The sequence below is a fragment of the Saccostrea cucullata genome, unplaced genomic scaffold (assembly GCF_032062105.1).
Source record: "Saccostrea cucullata isolate Sc308-1 unplaced genomic scaffold, CSIRO_AGI_Scuc_v1 ctg13922, whole genome shotgun sequence".
In the NCBI taxonomy this organism is placed as follows: domain Eukaryota; kingdom Metazoa; phylum Mollusca; class Bivalvia; order Ostreida; family Ostreidae; genus Saccostrea; species Saccostrea cuccullata.
Genome location: NW_026920449.1, coordinates 1 through 16,733, shown reverse-complemented (window position 1 = coordinate 16,733; position 16,733 = coordinate 1). Strand labels below are relative to the sequence as shown.

General features: G+C 37.9%; 1 protein-coding gene across 1 annotated transcript; it reads right to left on the bottom strand.

Annotated features, from left to right (window-relative positions):
- Nucleotides 1-6: 6 nt before the first annotated feature.
- LOC134249076 (DNA ligase 1-like) lies at nucleotides 7-16,303 on the bottom strand (the record flags this gene model as incomplete). The annotated part of the gene is made up of 12 exons (XM_062731437.1): nucleotides 7-18; nucleotides 350-451; nucleotides 11,096-11,166; nucleotides 11,270-11,343; nucleotides 11,696-11,811; nucleotides 11,924-11,959; nucleotides 12,151-12,504; nucleotides 14,000-14,156; nucleotides 14,636-14,725; nucleotides 15,139-15,214; nucleotides 15,556-15,766; nucleotides 16,184-16,303. Coding segments are annotated over 12 exons (1,419 nt in total), but the record flags the coding sequence as incomplete, so codon positions are not given.
- Between the last annotated feature and the right edge of the window lie 430 nt (nucleotides 16,304-16,733).

The window sequence follows — 16,733 nt, the reverse complement described above, 5'->3', positions numbered from 1 at the left end:
GCCTTTATATTTCCTCAGCTGTAAAGTATAAATATGTTTAATTCAGAAATGGACCCAAACAAACTTGACTGTAACAGATCAACTTTTCATTCTGACAAACCATTTGGTTCAATTTTCATCATGAATTGCCACTCTTAATGATTTTCAACTTACCATCAGTTGCTCTCATAATGACTTTTTGATGGTTTTCATCAAGATGATCAACATGGTAACTTATATGTACCATTTTGATGGCCTGGTTTTCTTGATAACTTATAATTTTTTTCTAAATTTTTAATTCTAACTTATCACTTTGATGGTTTTCTTGGTTCAATACTTGTTTTGATGGGTTTTGTGGTATTAAACTTACCATTTTAATGGTTTTCATGATGTCTGGGTTTTTCTTCAGCATGACCTGATTAACAGGCAGAGCATCTAAATCCTCCATAATAGCTAGACACTTGTCCACATCCTTCAAAAACAGCAATGAAAATATCAACACTTATATCAATTCTTTAGTGTTTTTAAGGAATCACTGTCTAGTTTTGAGGGTATGCCAGGGCATCAACAATAGTGGGAAACATGGGATAATTTGCATAACGGGCGAAGCCCGTTATGCTAAAATTATCCCATGTTTCCCACTATTGTTGATGTCCCTGGCATACCCTCAAAACTAGACAGTGATTCCTTATATTTCCATTTTTACTTGAAATAACCATCTTAAAATAAATCGAAATACCGTCTAATTGAGTAGATTTGAAATGCACAAGGCCCCATGACGTCAAATTTTACTATAAAAAATAGTGCCAAAAACACGAAACAAATTTATTGACTATTAATATTTACCGTAGTCAAATATCAACATTTATAAAATAAACAACAAAAGAATTTTAAATGATGATCAAAGAAATCTTGTTGACTTTAATTATATATGTGACCTAGATTTAGGTTGTCGGAAGCACGAACATATATCAGCACTATGTCACTTCTCCGCCGCCATATTGAATGCAATTTTGCATGCAGTTGATGAAACGGGAGCTGGTCAGTATGGTCAGGAAACTGATTTGTATGGATGTTATAATAACAGAAGAAGTTGAGTTGCTTAAAGTCGGATGGTAATGACTAAGGGACGATGTCTGCATCAGATGATGGAGTACGTGCAGATCCATGTGGCAATGTCAATTTCTCCACGTGGCTGTTACGGAAGTGGAGTTCTCGGACTCGCAAGGCCTCGGTGATAGTGGACAGCGTTGCGCTAGTGACTTGCTTTCGAGCCGAAGATAATTCATTATTTATTTTGTTTGTTAAAAAGATATATCATATCAAATTAATTAGTAAACAATTAAACAAAACATCTATTTTTTCTTGAGTATATTTATACGCCAGTGATATACATGCAGGTTGACACCTGACCTTTCAGTAATAGAGAAATATACATACCACAGGGTATTATCATGAAATTAACAAGATACACTTTTGTAGTGTTTATCATAGAGAAAACAATTGGAAATGGAAATATTAACTGGTCAGGGCCTTTCTACATCAGCAGGATAAAATGCTAATTAGAAATGCATTGAAAAATTAATCAGCTTTTAAAAAACAATCTTGCCATCTTCACTGAACAGTCCGAAAAACTGTTTATGTTCTGTCTGCTTCCATCTGACCTGATTTTTTTTAATATACCGGTATATATTGTAGTGAAATTCCTTTGATCAAGTTAATAATTACATAATCAGGGTTTAAATTAGTTTTGTCAATCAAAAGTTATCTCCTATGTCCAGGCATTGTTTCAAACGTTTAGAAGATCAGGATCTGACTCAGCAGATCTTGGGGAAGTATATAAGCGGGCTCATTCAAGTCCCGGTGGTCAGCTATTGAGAGGCCGTAGAAGAGGAAGGACGCATTACGGACAAGGTAAGGTATTTGTGTTAGCTCATTTGCGGTGTCTCAAAGTTCTGCAGACGGACCATTTGAGCTACATAAATCCTTACGGGTTAATTTAATAGTAAAACTATATTATAAACGGGTGTTTGAAACCCGGTGTTCGAAACTATAGGTCTGGGAGCTAGTGCTCAAACATAGTGTCAGACCAGGGGCTTAGAACGTAGACTAGGAGATAACAATAAGGAAAATTATAATTATATAGAAGATCAGTTTAAATCACTGTGTTGTTGATTAATATTGATTTTGTTTGTTCTTATATTTAACCCAATCAGCTAAATACGTCAAGTAACGTAAAGGAAAATTCTTTATCTATACTTCATCCGTGGTCGAACCCACAAAACACATTACAAACTTTTGGTGGCAGCGGTGGGATAAATTGATCTAAAACCCACTTGTGATTTTTTTTATATTAATTAAAGAACGATTATTTGTTTAACAACTTTGTCTGAGAAACATTAGGTTTAGGTCTTAAACCATGGATGACGTTGATAAAGAAATTAGTTATCTTGAAGAGAAGATTAAAGAGTTCTCAAATGAGAGTATGCGTTTGAGAGAAAAAGAGAGACAGAAAGCCTCAACACCAATAACAAATAGAGATTCTGGCATTGGTGCCTCGGAACAAGTGAGTTCTGAACCAAGACAAGACTTTGGAGGAGCTAAACCTAAAGTAAAGCTTGAGGCTGAGGCAGAAACTGATTTTGACTACATCAGTGACAGAACACGTAGACCAGCTTCAGACCATGCGCTATATTTTGAAACACCTAGAAATGTTCCAAGCAATGTTACAACACGCAGGTTTAGAGACAATAGATTTGAAGCACATGATGTTCGGGACCGCTTAGGAAAAGATGAAAAACCCAGTAAGCTGAAACCTGCAACTTATGATGGAACGACGTCGTGGTTGGACTATAAGTCGCATTTCAATACATGTGCTTGCTTGAACCATTGGTCTGAAGAAGAGAAAGGGATGTATCTGGCCGTGTCCTTAAGAGGTCTAGCCCAAGGTGTGCTTGGAAACCTCCCAGAATATCTGCAAATGGATTTTAAAGAGTTGTCCAAGTCCTTGGAAGAACGTTTTTCCCCAGCTAATCAGACGGAACTGTATAGGGCGCAACTTAGGGAGAGACGACAAAAAGCGTCAGAAACAATACCGCAGCTAGGCCAAGATATTAGACGACTCACACGCCTGGCATATCCAACAGCTCCAGGGGATGTGTGTGAAACATTGGCGAAGGAATATTTTATCGATGCTCTTGTAAGTTTCGATATGCGTTTGAGAATTAAACAGTCAAGACCCCAGAATCTGAATGATGCCATTCGACACGCGGTTGAGCTCAATGCATTTGTTGGGGCAGAACGCAGAAGAAATGAAGATAGTGGTTTTGTTCGAGAAGCAGGAGCAGACAATACTGACCATGAGACTAAAAGTGGTAGTCTAGAGGATTCTATTAAGTCTATCAAGGAAATGCTGCTGAGTCTACAAACAGATGTGAATAAGATGAAAACTGAGCAACAGAAGTCTCGTACTTACCAAAATACTTACAACACGTCTCGGAAGTTTGATGAGAAAAAGCAGACAGCAGGTACTTTCAAAAAGTGTTTCAAGTGCGGTAAGCCTGGACACTTCAAGAAGGATTGTAGATCCAAGAGTCCAAATAACAGTAAGACTTATGATGAGCCAAGACCATTTGACTCCTATGGCAAAAGAAAGTCTTTCAAAAATACAGAGACCGGTAAAGAGAAGTCTGGACAATTTAAAATGGCTACTCAAAATAAAGGAAAGTCAGAAGAGAAACTTAAGGGTTCCATTGGAATCCACAAAAAGTCTAATGAACCAGGCATGTATATTCGTGGAACCATCAATGATGTGTCTGCCATGATATTAGTTGACACTGGTGCCACAGTTACACTTATTTCACGTAAGGTGTTCGATGCAATCCGCTTGAAGCATGACGTGGAACTGAATGAGACGAGTCAGAAGATTTTATCAGCTTCAGGCACTCCTCTTAATGTTTATGGAAAAACAGTTGTGAGGCTTAAATTCGGCAAGAAAATTATATTTCAAACAGTAATAGTTGCCGACATGACTATTGATGCTGTTTTAGGCTTAGACTGCTTGAAAGCTAATAGAGGCGTCATAGATTTATGCAATAAAAGTCTGAAACTAGGGGACGAGTCCCATTCCTTAGAGTTTGAAGGAAAAATTGGATGCTTTAGGATAGTCGCCTCAGGAACAATGACATTGCCATCAAAAACTGAAGTGGTGACAATAGGAAAAGTAATTGTGCCAGACAATGAGGAGTTTAATTTAGACGTTGGGGTAGTTGAACCATCAACAACTTTTCTTAATTCTGACAGAGGACTGGTCGGACGAACTTTGGTGAAAGGAGGTTCAAACGTCCCAGTAAGGCTGTTTAATCCTTCGGAAAGTAATGTTACAATACATTCGGGAACGACAGTTGGAGAGCTTTCGCCAATAGAGGACGTAATTGAGGGCGAATTAGGAGAATCAGAATCCTCTGATAATTTGTCTGAACATCTAAAATCATTATTCACGAAGACAAGCTCAAACCTGAGTAAGAAACAAGCAAAGGTTGTAAAGTCATTATTAATAAAGTATTCCCATTTATTTACCAAGTCTGACAAAGATGTAGGAAGGACAGGTCTGACAAAACATACTATTAATACAGGTGACAATAGACCTATCAAAGAAGTGCCAAGAAGACTGCCTGAGCACATGAATGCTGAAGTAGACAAACACGTACAAGATATGTTGGAAAATAATATCATAGAGCCTTCCAATAGTCCTTGGGCCTCTAGGGTTGTTTTAGTCAAGAAAAAGGATGGTTCCACTAGGTTCTGCGTGGACTATCGACGACTAAACGCTATCACAGAAAAAGATGCTTATCCAATACCACGCATCGATGAAACCCTAGACCAACTTTCAGGGTGCAAATGGTTTTCAACTCTCGACCTACACTCTGGGTATTGGCAGATTGAAATGGACCCAAAGGATAAGCCCAAAACAGCGTTCGTAACTCGTAATGGCCTATATCATTTTAACGTAATGCCATTCGGGTTATGTAACGCTCCTGCCACGTTTGAGAGGCTGATGGAGACCACACTAAGAGGCTTGCAGTGGGACATATGTCTAATTTACCTTGACGATATAATAGTATATGCTAAGACTTTTGAAGAAATGAACAGGAATTTGTCAAGGGTGTTCGAGAAACTCGCCGCTGCAGGTCTAAAGCTCAAGGCTAAGAAATGCACATTGTTTGCGCGAAAGGTTGAATACCTCGGACATGTAGTGTCTGAGCAAGGAATATCAACTGACCTGAAAAAGACAGAAGTCATTCGGAAATGGCCTTGTCCGAACAATGTGACTGAACTAAGATCTTTTCTTGGATTCTGTAGTTACTACAGGAAGTTTGTGCCAAATTTTGCTGTATTAGCTAAACCACTCCATGTGCTGACACAGAAAGGCAAAGGATTCTTATGGTCTGAGGAATGTCAGGAAGCGTTTGAGGTTTTGCGTGAAAAACTAATAAAAGCACCCATGCTTTCACACCCTGATTTTTCCAAACCATTTATACTTGATACAGATGCCAGTGATGTGGCTGTAGGAGCTATTTTGTCCCAAGTACATGACGGAGAAGAGAGGGTTATAAGCTATGCAAGTCGATGCTTGACAAAGGCTGAACGTAAATATTGTGTGACACGTAAAGAGCTATTGGCCATAGTGAACTTTGTCAAGTACTTCAGATATTATCTGTACGGGAAGCCTTTTCTTGTCAGAACAGATCATAGCTCATTAAGATGGCTTTTGAATAAGAAAGATGCAGAAGGTCAGCTAGCAAGGTGGATAGAAACGCTATCTACATATGAGATTGAAGTACAACATAGGCCAGGAAGATTACATAAAAACGCTGATGCACTCAGTAGAATACCATGTAAACAGTGTGGGAACGATTCTTGTTCAAGCAAGATGGCGAAAACAAGAAATGGAGCTCAACTCCGAACTGTATTTGAGGAAAAAGACACTAGCAATATGACATTGTTGGAAATACAAGAACAGGACAAAGATATCTCTCTTGTCAAGTCATGGCTTGAGAACAACAGGAGACCTGTGTTTGAAGACATAAGAAGTAAAGGTTACTTTCTTCGATCACTTTGGAGCCAGTGGCACAGGCTAACTCTAATGAACGGTATACTGTGTAGGCGCTGGACGGTGCTGGAAACAAATGAAGATATGCTACAACAAGTTATACCTCTGTTTGAGAGGCGCAATATTCTAAGACATTGTCATGATGAGAGAACGTCTGGACACCTAGGAGTTTACAAAACGTTAGCTCGAGTTCGCCAAAGATATTATTGGCCGGGCTTGCAACAAGATGTAAGGCAATATGTTACAGGCTGTGATGCCTGTACTATGCGGAAAAATCCTAATAAGAAGAAGGTATCACCTATGGAAATTGTACCCTCTGGCATGCCTATGGACCGCATTGCAACTGATATTCTTGGTGAGTTGCCCATGACAGAGAATGGGAACAGATATATTTTGGTAATTTCTGATTACTTCTCAAAATGGACAGAGGCGTTCCCAATGCCTAACATGGAGGCTAAAACCGTAGCAAAATTGATCGTAGAAGAAGTAGTTGCACAAGATTCGGGACACCCAGAATAATTCATTCAGATCAGGGTAGACAATACGAAAGTGAGCTCTTTACTGAGATGTGCAGGCTTCTGAACATACAAAAGACAAGAACCACTCCCTACCATCCACAGTCAGATGGGATGGTAGAGAGGTTCAATCGAACCCTGACTGCCATGCTAAGTGCATACGTGCAAGAAAATCAAAGAGATTGGGACACGCATATTCCCTATGTCATGATGGCATACCGATCTGCCGAACATAAGTCCACGGGGTTCACACCCAACATGCTTATGCTCGGTAGGGAAACATCACTTCCAGTAGACTTGATGTATGAGATGCCTGAGACTATGAAAGAGGACAGTCCTAACCATTGGGCTTGGACTCTTCGAGAGAAATTAGAAAGAGCACACAGTTTCGTGCGCGAGAATTTAGAAACTGCGATGAACAGACAGAAAAGGTACCATGATATGAAATTGTCATGGGAGAAGTTTAAGCCTGGAGATAAAGTTTTTGTATTCTTTCCTCAGAAAAAGATCGGCTGTTCTCCAAAACTTACTTCGTTTTGGCGCGGACCATATGAAGTGCTGGAGCAGTGGTCTGATGTGCTATATGCAGTTTCATGTGGCAGAAAAGGAGAAAAACAAATTATCCACTGCGACAGAATGCGGAAAAAGAGGTCTCAAACTCTAAGTTTTGAAGATGCAATAATTGAAGATGAGTTTGAATCAAATGATTTAGAATCAGAAGATACAGATCTAGTTGAACATCATGATATTGATGTTGTGGAAGAGTTAAATCCAGATGCTAGACAAAAACGTGTTAGAAAACAACCAAAATGGTTGCAAGATTATGAGACAGATCTTAGTTAGATTGAAAGTTTATTTGAAAATAAATATTTTCGATGAAAATAAGCCAAGATTTTTTTTTATTTGTAGAAAATGCCGAACACCAAGTTCACGAAAGCCAAGTCAAGCAGCAAGCGTCTCTTGTGTGTTGGTGAAGTTCTGGATAATAGATGGCGGGAACATCTGGTGAGAGGCAATGGAGGAAGGTTCCCATGTAAGACCTGTGGCAAACTCTTTAAGAAGAGCTCTTACCTACAACGCCATGAGAGAAAATTTCATAATAAAGATGAAGTCCCGATCGAGAAGGAAAGCGAAGTAGACAAGGAGTGGCTAGAACAAGATCCTGGTGATTTGATCGGAGAGATTTCCAATGATAGTAGCTCTGGCCACAGTAGTAGCGACAGTGGTGAAGATGAAGAAAAGGAGCAGGAAATATCATCAGGAGAAAATGGACAGAATCCTGTATCACAGGTTGACCAGACAAACAAGAAAAGTGGGGAAGAAAACAATAACAGTCTTTTGGAGGAAGGTAGAACAGTGAGGAAAGCCACAGCCCCCTTGCCTGTATTCGCTCCGAAGAGAAAGACGCCTGAACGCATGCCTGAGAAGGACATGTCAGTGAACCGATTCAGGTTTAAGTCACATCAATCCACAAGCACACAAACTGACTTTGAAGAAAAGTCACGAAACCTTGTGAAGAAAAGGAAGTTTCACAAGATAACATCTACCTACGTCAAGGATGACAAGAAGGTGGAGGAGATCATCGAAGAGGAAGAATTCTTTTATGGTTAGTGATGAGTGACTTATTGAAAAAAAAAGAAGAAAGAGAGAAAGTGGCAAATAGCACTTTTAAGAACACTTAATGATAAGACATGGTGATAATACATGTATATAAATGTTTTGGTGCGTTTATTTTGAGCGTAACCTGTTATCTAGTGTGACAAAATAAATAAAAAAAAAAAAGTTTATGATCAGGAATCTTATTTATCTATATGCGGGACGCATATGTTTCGGAGGCATGGGTAATTGTAGTGAAATTCCTTTGATCAAGTTAATAATTACATAATCAGGGTTTAAATTAGTTTTGTCAATCAAAAGTTATCTCCTATGTCCAGGCATTGTTTCAAACGTTTAGAAGATCAGGATCTGACTCAGCAGATCTTGGGGAAGTATATAAGCGGGCTCATTCAAGTCCCGGTGGTCAGCTATTGAGAGGCCGTAGAAGAGGAAGGACGCATTACGGACAAGGTAAGGTATTTGTGTTAGCTCATTTGCGGTGTCTCAAAGTTCTGCAGACGGACCATTTGAGCTACATAAATCCTTACGGGTTAATTTAATAGTAAAACTATATTATAAACGGGTGTTTGAAACCCGGTGTTCGAAACTATAGGTCTGGGAGCTAGTGCTCAAACATAGTGTCAGACCAGGGGCTTAGAACGTAGACTAGGAGATAACAATAAGGAAAATTATAATTATATAGAAGATCAGTTTAAATCACTGTGTTGTTGATTAATATTGATTTTGTTTGTTCTTATATTTAACCCAATCAGCTAAATACGTCAAGTAACGTAAAGGAAAATTCTTTATCTATACTTCATCCGTGGTCGAACCCACAAAACACATTACAATATATTATTATCAGCATGATTAGAGGGAAAAAAATACTCCTTCAAAATATTTCAATAATGAGTACTGTACACTTTGTACAATATTCAGGAATATTGACTGATGTTTTTAAAACCTATTATAATAAATACATGCAACAATTAAATTTGTTAAATCAGGCAGCCATGTGAAGCTATGCAAATATAGAGTTCTCCCAATTAAAACACTGATTCACAGTGTTGTATCTATAGACAAGAGGCCCATGGGCCACATCGCTCACCTGAGAATCTTTTGTCATATTGTTCTTTACCAGATTTCCCCCTTGTAATACATATTGTGGCCCCGCCCAATCCCCGGGGGTCGTGATTTGAACAATTTAGAATCTACACTACCCCACAATGCTTCCACATGAGTTTCAGCTTTTCTGGCCCAGTGGTTCTTGAGAAGAAGATTTTCAAAGATTTTTCCTAAATATTTCTATGTAAAACTTTGATTCACCATTGTGGCCCCGCCCAACCCCCGGGGGTCATGATTTGAACAATTTAGAATCTACACTACCCCACAATGCTTCCACATGAGTTCAGTTTTTCTGGCCCAGTGGTTCTTGAGAAGAAGATTTTCAAAGATTTTTCCTATATATTTCTATGTAAAACTTTGATTCCCCATTGTGGCCCCGCCCTACCCCCGGGGGTCATGATTTGAACAATTTAGAATCTACACTACCCCAGGGTGCTTCCACATAAGTTTCAGCTTTTCTGGCCCAGTAGTTCTTGAGAAGAAGATTTTCAAAGATTTTTCCTATATATTTCTATGTAAAACTTTGATTCCCCATTGTGGCCCCGCCCTACCCCCGGGGGTCATGGTTTGTACAATTTAGAATCTACACTACCCCAGGGTGCTTCCACATCAGTTTCAGCTTTTCTGGCCCAGTGGTTCTTGAGAAGAAGATTTTCAAAGATCTTTCCTATATATTTCTATGTAAAACTTTGATTCCCCATTCAGGCATTTTGGCCCCGCCCTACCCCCGGGGGTCATGATTTGAACAATTTAGAATCTACACTACCCCAGGGTGCTTCCACATCAGTTTCAGCTTTTCTGGCCAAGTGGTTCTTGAGAAGAAGGTTTTTAAAGATTTGTCCTATATATTTCTATGTAAAACATGGATTTCTTATTGTGGCCCCGCCCAACCCCCGGGGGTCATGATTTGAACAATTTAGAATCTACACTACCCCAGGGTGCTTCCACATCAGTTTCAGCTTTTCTGGCCAAGTGGTTCTTGAGAAGAAGATTTTTTAAGATTTTTCCTATATATTTCTATGTAAAACTTTGATTCCCCATTGTGCCCTACCCCCGGGGGTCATGATTTGAACAATTTAGAATCTACACTATCCCAGGGTGCCTCCACATAAGTTTCAGCTTTTCTGGCCCAGTGGTTCTTGAGAAGAAGATTTTTTAATGACCCCACCCTATTTTTGTCTTTTCTTGATTATCTCCCCTTGTGACAGGACTTGGCCCTTCATTTTTACAATTTAAATTCCCCTTCATCCAAGGATGCTTTGTACCAACTTTGGTCAAAATTGGCCCAGTGGTTCTTGAGAAGAAGTCAAAAATGTGAAAAGTTTACAGACGGACGGACAGCTAAACAGACGGACAGACGACGGACAAAATGTGATCAGAAAAGCTCACTTGAGCCTTCGGCTCAGGTGAGCTAATAATTGTTGGTATTTGAAACACTGATGGATTGAATATGGTGGATATGAATTGGAAGTACTAATTCTTCAAGAATTTTACTTTGGATATCTTGAATACTCAGATATCTTGAAGTTTTTATCAGTTCCACTGAGTTCAGTGCAATGAGATTTGACTGGTCAAAAAATGCCTTAGATGCTGAATCTTCTTAGAGGTCAAGCAGCCCAAAATGAAAATGCCTTCTGAATTTGTATCATCAGACTGCTGTTGTATGCAAATTATGAGTTTCCTTTAACAAGTTTGAAAGATTTTATAGATAATTGAAATTTTGACTTAAGTCTAAGTCTGTTTCATGATCCCGGGGCCTGGTACTTACTGTAGATTCCCTCTGGACACACAGTTTAATCTCATTATCCATAGCACTTAATATCCCCTCTGTGTGCATAACTGAAATGGAAAGTTTTATGAGGAGGAGTGTCTGTATTTAACCTTTAATGAAGACACATGCATTCATTCATTTTTTAGCTTCAATAAGAAACTTATCACTTACAGCTGATCTTTTCTTTCTTCTTTTGTTCATACTTTTCCTTCTTCTTTCTCTCTTTTTCTTCCTCCCTTTCTTTGCTATAAAAAGAATTTTTCAAATTTTATATTTACACCTAGTCTTCAACATTGGTAATTCCCATACATTATGTACTTATTATCAAAACAAATAATACTCTAGATCAGTCGAAAGGCAGCCCATCTACCAGTATTACCATGCTACTGATCAGATTTCTTTTACAAACATGTACATGTACATGCAGGGACACACCCATATGAAATATAAACAAATCAACAGATTTTAATAATACCCGATTACCCCCCAAAAATTCATTCTTCATGCTACATGTACAACATGTTAAACCCCTCTCCTCTAAATCTATACCATTTTAAAACAAGAAATACATGTCAAACCTCTATGGCCATGACTTACATTTTGCGCTCCCTCTCCCTTTCTCTTTCCTGTTTACGTCGGCGTTCCTCCTCTCTCGCTCGTCTGGCCTCCTCTCTGGCAATCTTAGCTTTCTTCTCTTTCTCTAGGTCTTCCTTCTATTTGACATAAAAAAGAGAATCCTCTTTATTAAAACAAAATCAACTTGCCTACAGATTTCCTATTTAATAATTTTCCTTTCATCAATGACGATAAGCAAGATATACTCACTGATTTCTCTTTCTCCTTAGGAATTTCCTCTTTTGACTGTTTAAAAAAAATTAAGATTTTTCATACCTTAGAAAAATTCACATTTAATAAGCAAGTGAATAAAAAAAGATCCTCATTGTGAAATAGGACAAGTACATGCATTTATATTCAAACATCTTAAACGAAATACATACATACATACTTATTTTATGAATATTTACCCTGTTCAGAAAAGAACTAGTATTTACCTCATTCACAATGTCCTTTTCCATCTTTTCCTCCTCCCCCTTGGATTCTTTGTTTTCCTCCGCCCCTTCCTCCACTTTTTCCTCTGACTTTTCCGCCTGCTCTGTTTCCTCCGTATCTGACTCTATCACTGGTTTCTTGGGGGATTTTTCCTCCTTGCTGCTCTCCTCCATTTTTCCTTCCTTCATGGATTCATCCTTTTCCTCTTCCATTTCCTCTTCTTCCTCCCCTTCCTTTGACTTGCCCTTCTCTTTATTTTTATCCACCTTTTGTTTCTTAGACTCTGGTTTCTCCGCTTTCTTTTTGACATGTTTAGAAGGTTTTGGTGTACTGGATTGATGTTCCTCATCTGTTGTCTACAACAGAGTACAAGAAATTTAGCTTCTTAACCTTGGATTTTTTTTCTTGAAAATCTTATCAGATCTTATCAATCCTTTTTTTTCATACAGGTAAAAATTCCTAATTAAGTAATTGTGAAGAATGTCTATTAAAAAAAGCATTGCTGGTTTATCCCTGATAAGGCATGTCCCCAAAAATTTATGTAGCACTGCAGGAGAAAGGCGTCTGGGGTTCCTCGCCTAAGAAGTCATTACCCACAGAATTTGAACATAATAGGTGAGGACATTCCCCCTGGGTCTTAGATACATATCCCTTGTTATGTTCCCCAAACGAAGTTGGGGAACATATTGTTTTTACTCTGTTTCTTATTATTATTATTATTATTATTCTTTTTTCTTCTTATTTCTTCTCCGGTACTTTTTTGTCCGGAAGTGTTCTCAGAAACTGTTCACCAAACTAAGTTAAAACCTTTTTAGGGTTAGTAGGCATGTTGTGTAGATGTGCCGAACGAAGGTCATTTTGCGCGCATTCGCATGCACGTGCGGGCGCGTGCAATCAGTAAACTGACTGATATATTTAATATGGTTGTAACTTTTATATTTTTTGATAAAATGTTTTGAAACTCATTATATAAAGACATATAAGTTGTGTAGATAAGATGACATGGTCAAATTTGCATAAACTCACGTGCACGTGCGCTTTGCTCTGATAGGCTGAAACAGAAATCTTAATATCTTTTTTGTTTTATGATGAAATGCTTTGAAATTTATAACATAAACATGTATAAGGATGGACTACAATATGATATATAAAAATTTTCATGAAATCACGCGCATGCACGTGCGCTGCAATCTGATTGGCTGAAACTTTAAATGACTTTATCTCTCTTGGTTTTCAACCAAACAGCATGGGATTTAGAACATAGATAGACATTAATGACTCCTAGAAGATGGTATGGTCACCATTCACCTTCATGCACGTGCGTGCACGTGCGCTTTGCTCTTATTGGCTGAAACAAAAATCTCTATATTTTTTTCTGTTTTTTCACAAAATGCTTTGAAATTTAAAACATTGGCATACTTTAAGATGTCCTACAATAAGATATATAATAATTGTCAGGAAAACACGCGCATGCACGTGCGCTGCAATCTGATTGGCTTAAAGTTGAAATGGCTATAACTCCCTTGTTTTTCAACCAAACAGGATGGGATTAAGAACATAGACAGACATAATAGACTCCTACAAGAAGGTATGGTCATCATGCACGTGCATATGAGTAAAATAGTGTAGACAAGATGATATCGTCATTACGCTCATGCAATCACATGCGCACGCCTGCATTGCTTAAATTTGAAATACTTGGTACACTTTTGGGAAAACGTTGTTTACGTCTTAAATGCATAGATTTTGCCTTCTTTAATGAAAATTACAGGGAATATGGCACGAGAAGGGAGTTGGGGAGCGTTTGGGGAACATCTGTAACGGTTCCCGTTACAATTAGCACTAGTTTACCTTGTCTTCTTCCTTGTTTTTTCTGGACTTCTTCCTCGGCTTCACCTCTTCCTCTTCTTCTTCCTCCTCCTCCTGATCTTCCTCCCCCTCCTCTTTCGCGGCCAGCCTCTGTTCCGCTCGGATGGCTTTAATCCTCTCCGCCTCCTCCTTCTTCCTCCTGTTATAAAGCACATTCTTTTATTATTTGGAGACTTAGGGAAATTAGGCATTTCTTGTATTAGACATCAAAATCAAATTCAATTAAGTCTTTGTTAATTGATTTTAATTTTTTTTTCCAAGGCCATCTTCATAAAATTGGTTGTTTGCCCTCTTCCAACTGACTGGCTATATTTAGCCAAACTCATAATGTTTTTTTTTAATTGCAAGGAATGGTATTTCTTTTAAAATTCTTTTTTTCCCCACAATTTTCTCATCAAACCAACAAGCATGATGAAATTTTCTTATGAAATTCCCATGTACTTTCTGGCCCAATTTATTTTTTACTTACCCTCATAAAGGGCAAACAAACATTCTTTTATAGATTGCCTAATAACCTTTAATTTTAACCAGCAATCAAATTAAAATTCCTTATGAAAAATTAACATAATCTTATTCACGCCCCCCCCCCCCCCCTTCAGCCTCTGATACAAAACATACTTTTCCTCAGCTTCTTTGAGTTTTTTCTCCATTGCTTTCTTCCTCTCTTCATCTTTCTTCTTCCAACTGCTGACTTCCTCTTCGGAATCACTATAGAAATAGACAGGATCTAAGATTCTTCCTTACTTCATGTATACATATAATATACAGTCAAACAAGGCTATCTCAAATTAAATAATCATGAGAAAGCAACTTCAGAGATATTCAAATATTGGAGAAATCCAGGGTTGAAATACAGAGAGAATATGTGGTTGGGATCTCCAAATCACATATCCTTGGTATTGAAGATATCAGTGCTCCAGATACCAAGGTTTTACTGTACATTGTTATACTGTGTTACTGATAAATTTTGTTTTAAATAAAATATATGTGAAATATGGTGTGTTTACAGATAGTTCATAATGCAATGCTTGAAGCATTTGGACACTGTCTCTTATTTCTTTTGAAAAAAGTAACATCAACTTTACACAGAAGACAAACAGACAGACAATGTGAACACATACCTATCACTGCTGATTTCACTATCACTGGATACAACTTTGTTGGCAGTTTTCTTTTTTCCTCCAGTCGAAGGTCTTCCTAAAATTAAGTATAAAAATATTGGTGAACAAATACATTTGATAAGGATACAAGATGTATGTCTTAATGAAACATAAATGTTCTTAATCAATTTAGTAGTTCAAAATACTTGTGAAATGTGACAATTTTTTTTAAATTAGAGATGTCTTATTTAGAGGGCCAGATACTAAGCTAATAACTTGCATGTAATCATCAATTGGCACATTGCAAAAAGATGTACAGAAAAACATATGGTACATACAGTACTTATATCTAAGAAACTCTCATTTCTCTCAGAATTAGAGCATCATCAAGTCTAAGCAATTGTCTACATTCCTTTTTTCCTTTTTCTAATCCCCTACCCTTTTTAGGTGGTGTGGTGGTTGACTTCCGAGGCCTGGCTGGTGCTTTCTTTGGTTTCTTCTCTTTCTCCTCTGTCTCCTCTTCGCTTTCCTCGTCTTTCTCTTCTTCACTGTCCTCTGATTCTGCCGCCTTCTTGCTGGCACTCTTTCTCCCTCTTTTCTTTGGAGGGCTTTTCTTTTTCGATTTAGAGCTCTCTTCCAGTTCAAAATCCTATTTAAACAAAAACAGACAACAAAACTTTTAGTCAAAATCAAGTTTTATCTGCATTCTACAGTGTACCCTTCTTGTAATCAATAAATTACAGTTGACCTTCACATGTACAGTAAAATACACCCCTCACAGCTAAGTGCCAGGGACCAATAATATTGATTTGTAATATAAACATATTTCCTTTTCTCTTTTCAATTCACATAACATTTTAAACTAACTGGAAATGGACATAATTTCAGTGTAAGTGTAAATTCACTATAAGCATGTTCCTCTTTAGAACTCTCTTATGCACGTTGTCTGTATATTGTATTACAGGTATATGACTATAAATGAGCATTTTAAATTACACCACATGTACTTTCTTTTTGCCTCATGAGGGTCCTTAACTGAATTAAATTGAACTAGTTCGCTATGTACCTCGTCGTCTGGGTTATCTGAGGAGGGACCTGACTCCTCTTCCTCCTCATCTAATTCTTCATCGTCTTCCTCATCTTCCTCCACCACTTTCTCTTTCTTGGCTCTCTTAGCTGGCTTACCCTAAAGGAAGAAAATATCACTCAATAATCATCAAATCATTCTGAACACTTAATACATGTATGTGAACATTAATGCCATTATACTCCTTTATACCCTATTTAAATCTCATGCTGAAATACTGTAAACAGGGAAATTTTGGCCCCATTTTATTTTCACCCCTCTTGCCCTATCCTCGTGTGGGCGAATTTAAAATGGGGCAAATACAAAGAATACAGTATAATTTCTTAAATAAAACTCTGACTGGGCAAATTCAAAACGGGGCAAACTGTTTGCAAATGGGAAGGGGCAAAAGTAACACTAGGCGAAAACAACCCTGTATACAGTACTTTCCATTAACTCAATACATCCATGAATAAACTAACTTTGTAAAACTATCAGTCTTTCACTCAGTAAAACAATGTATTTAAGTTTCATTCAAATACTACGCTAC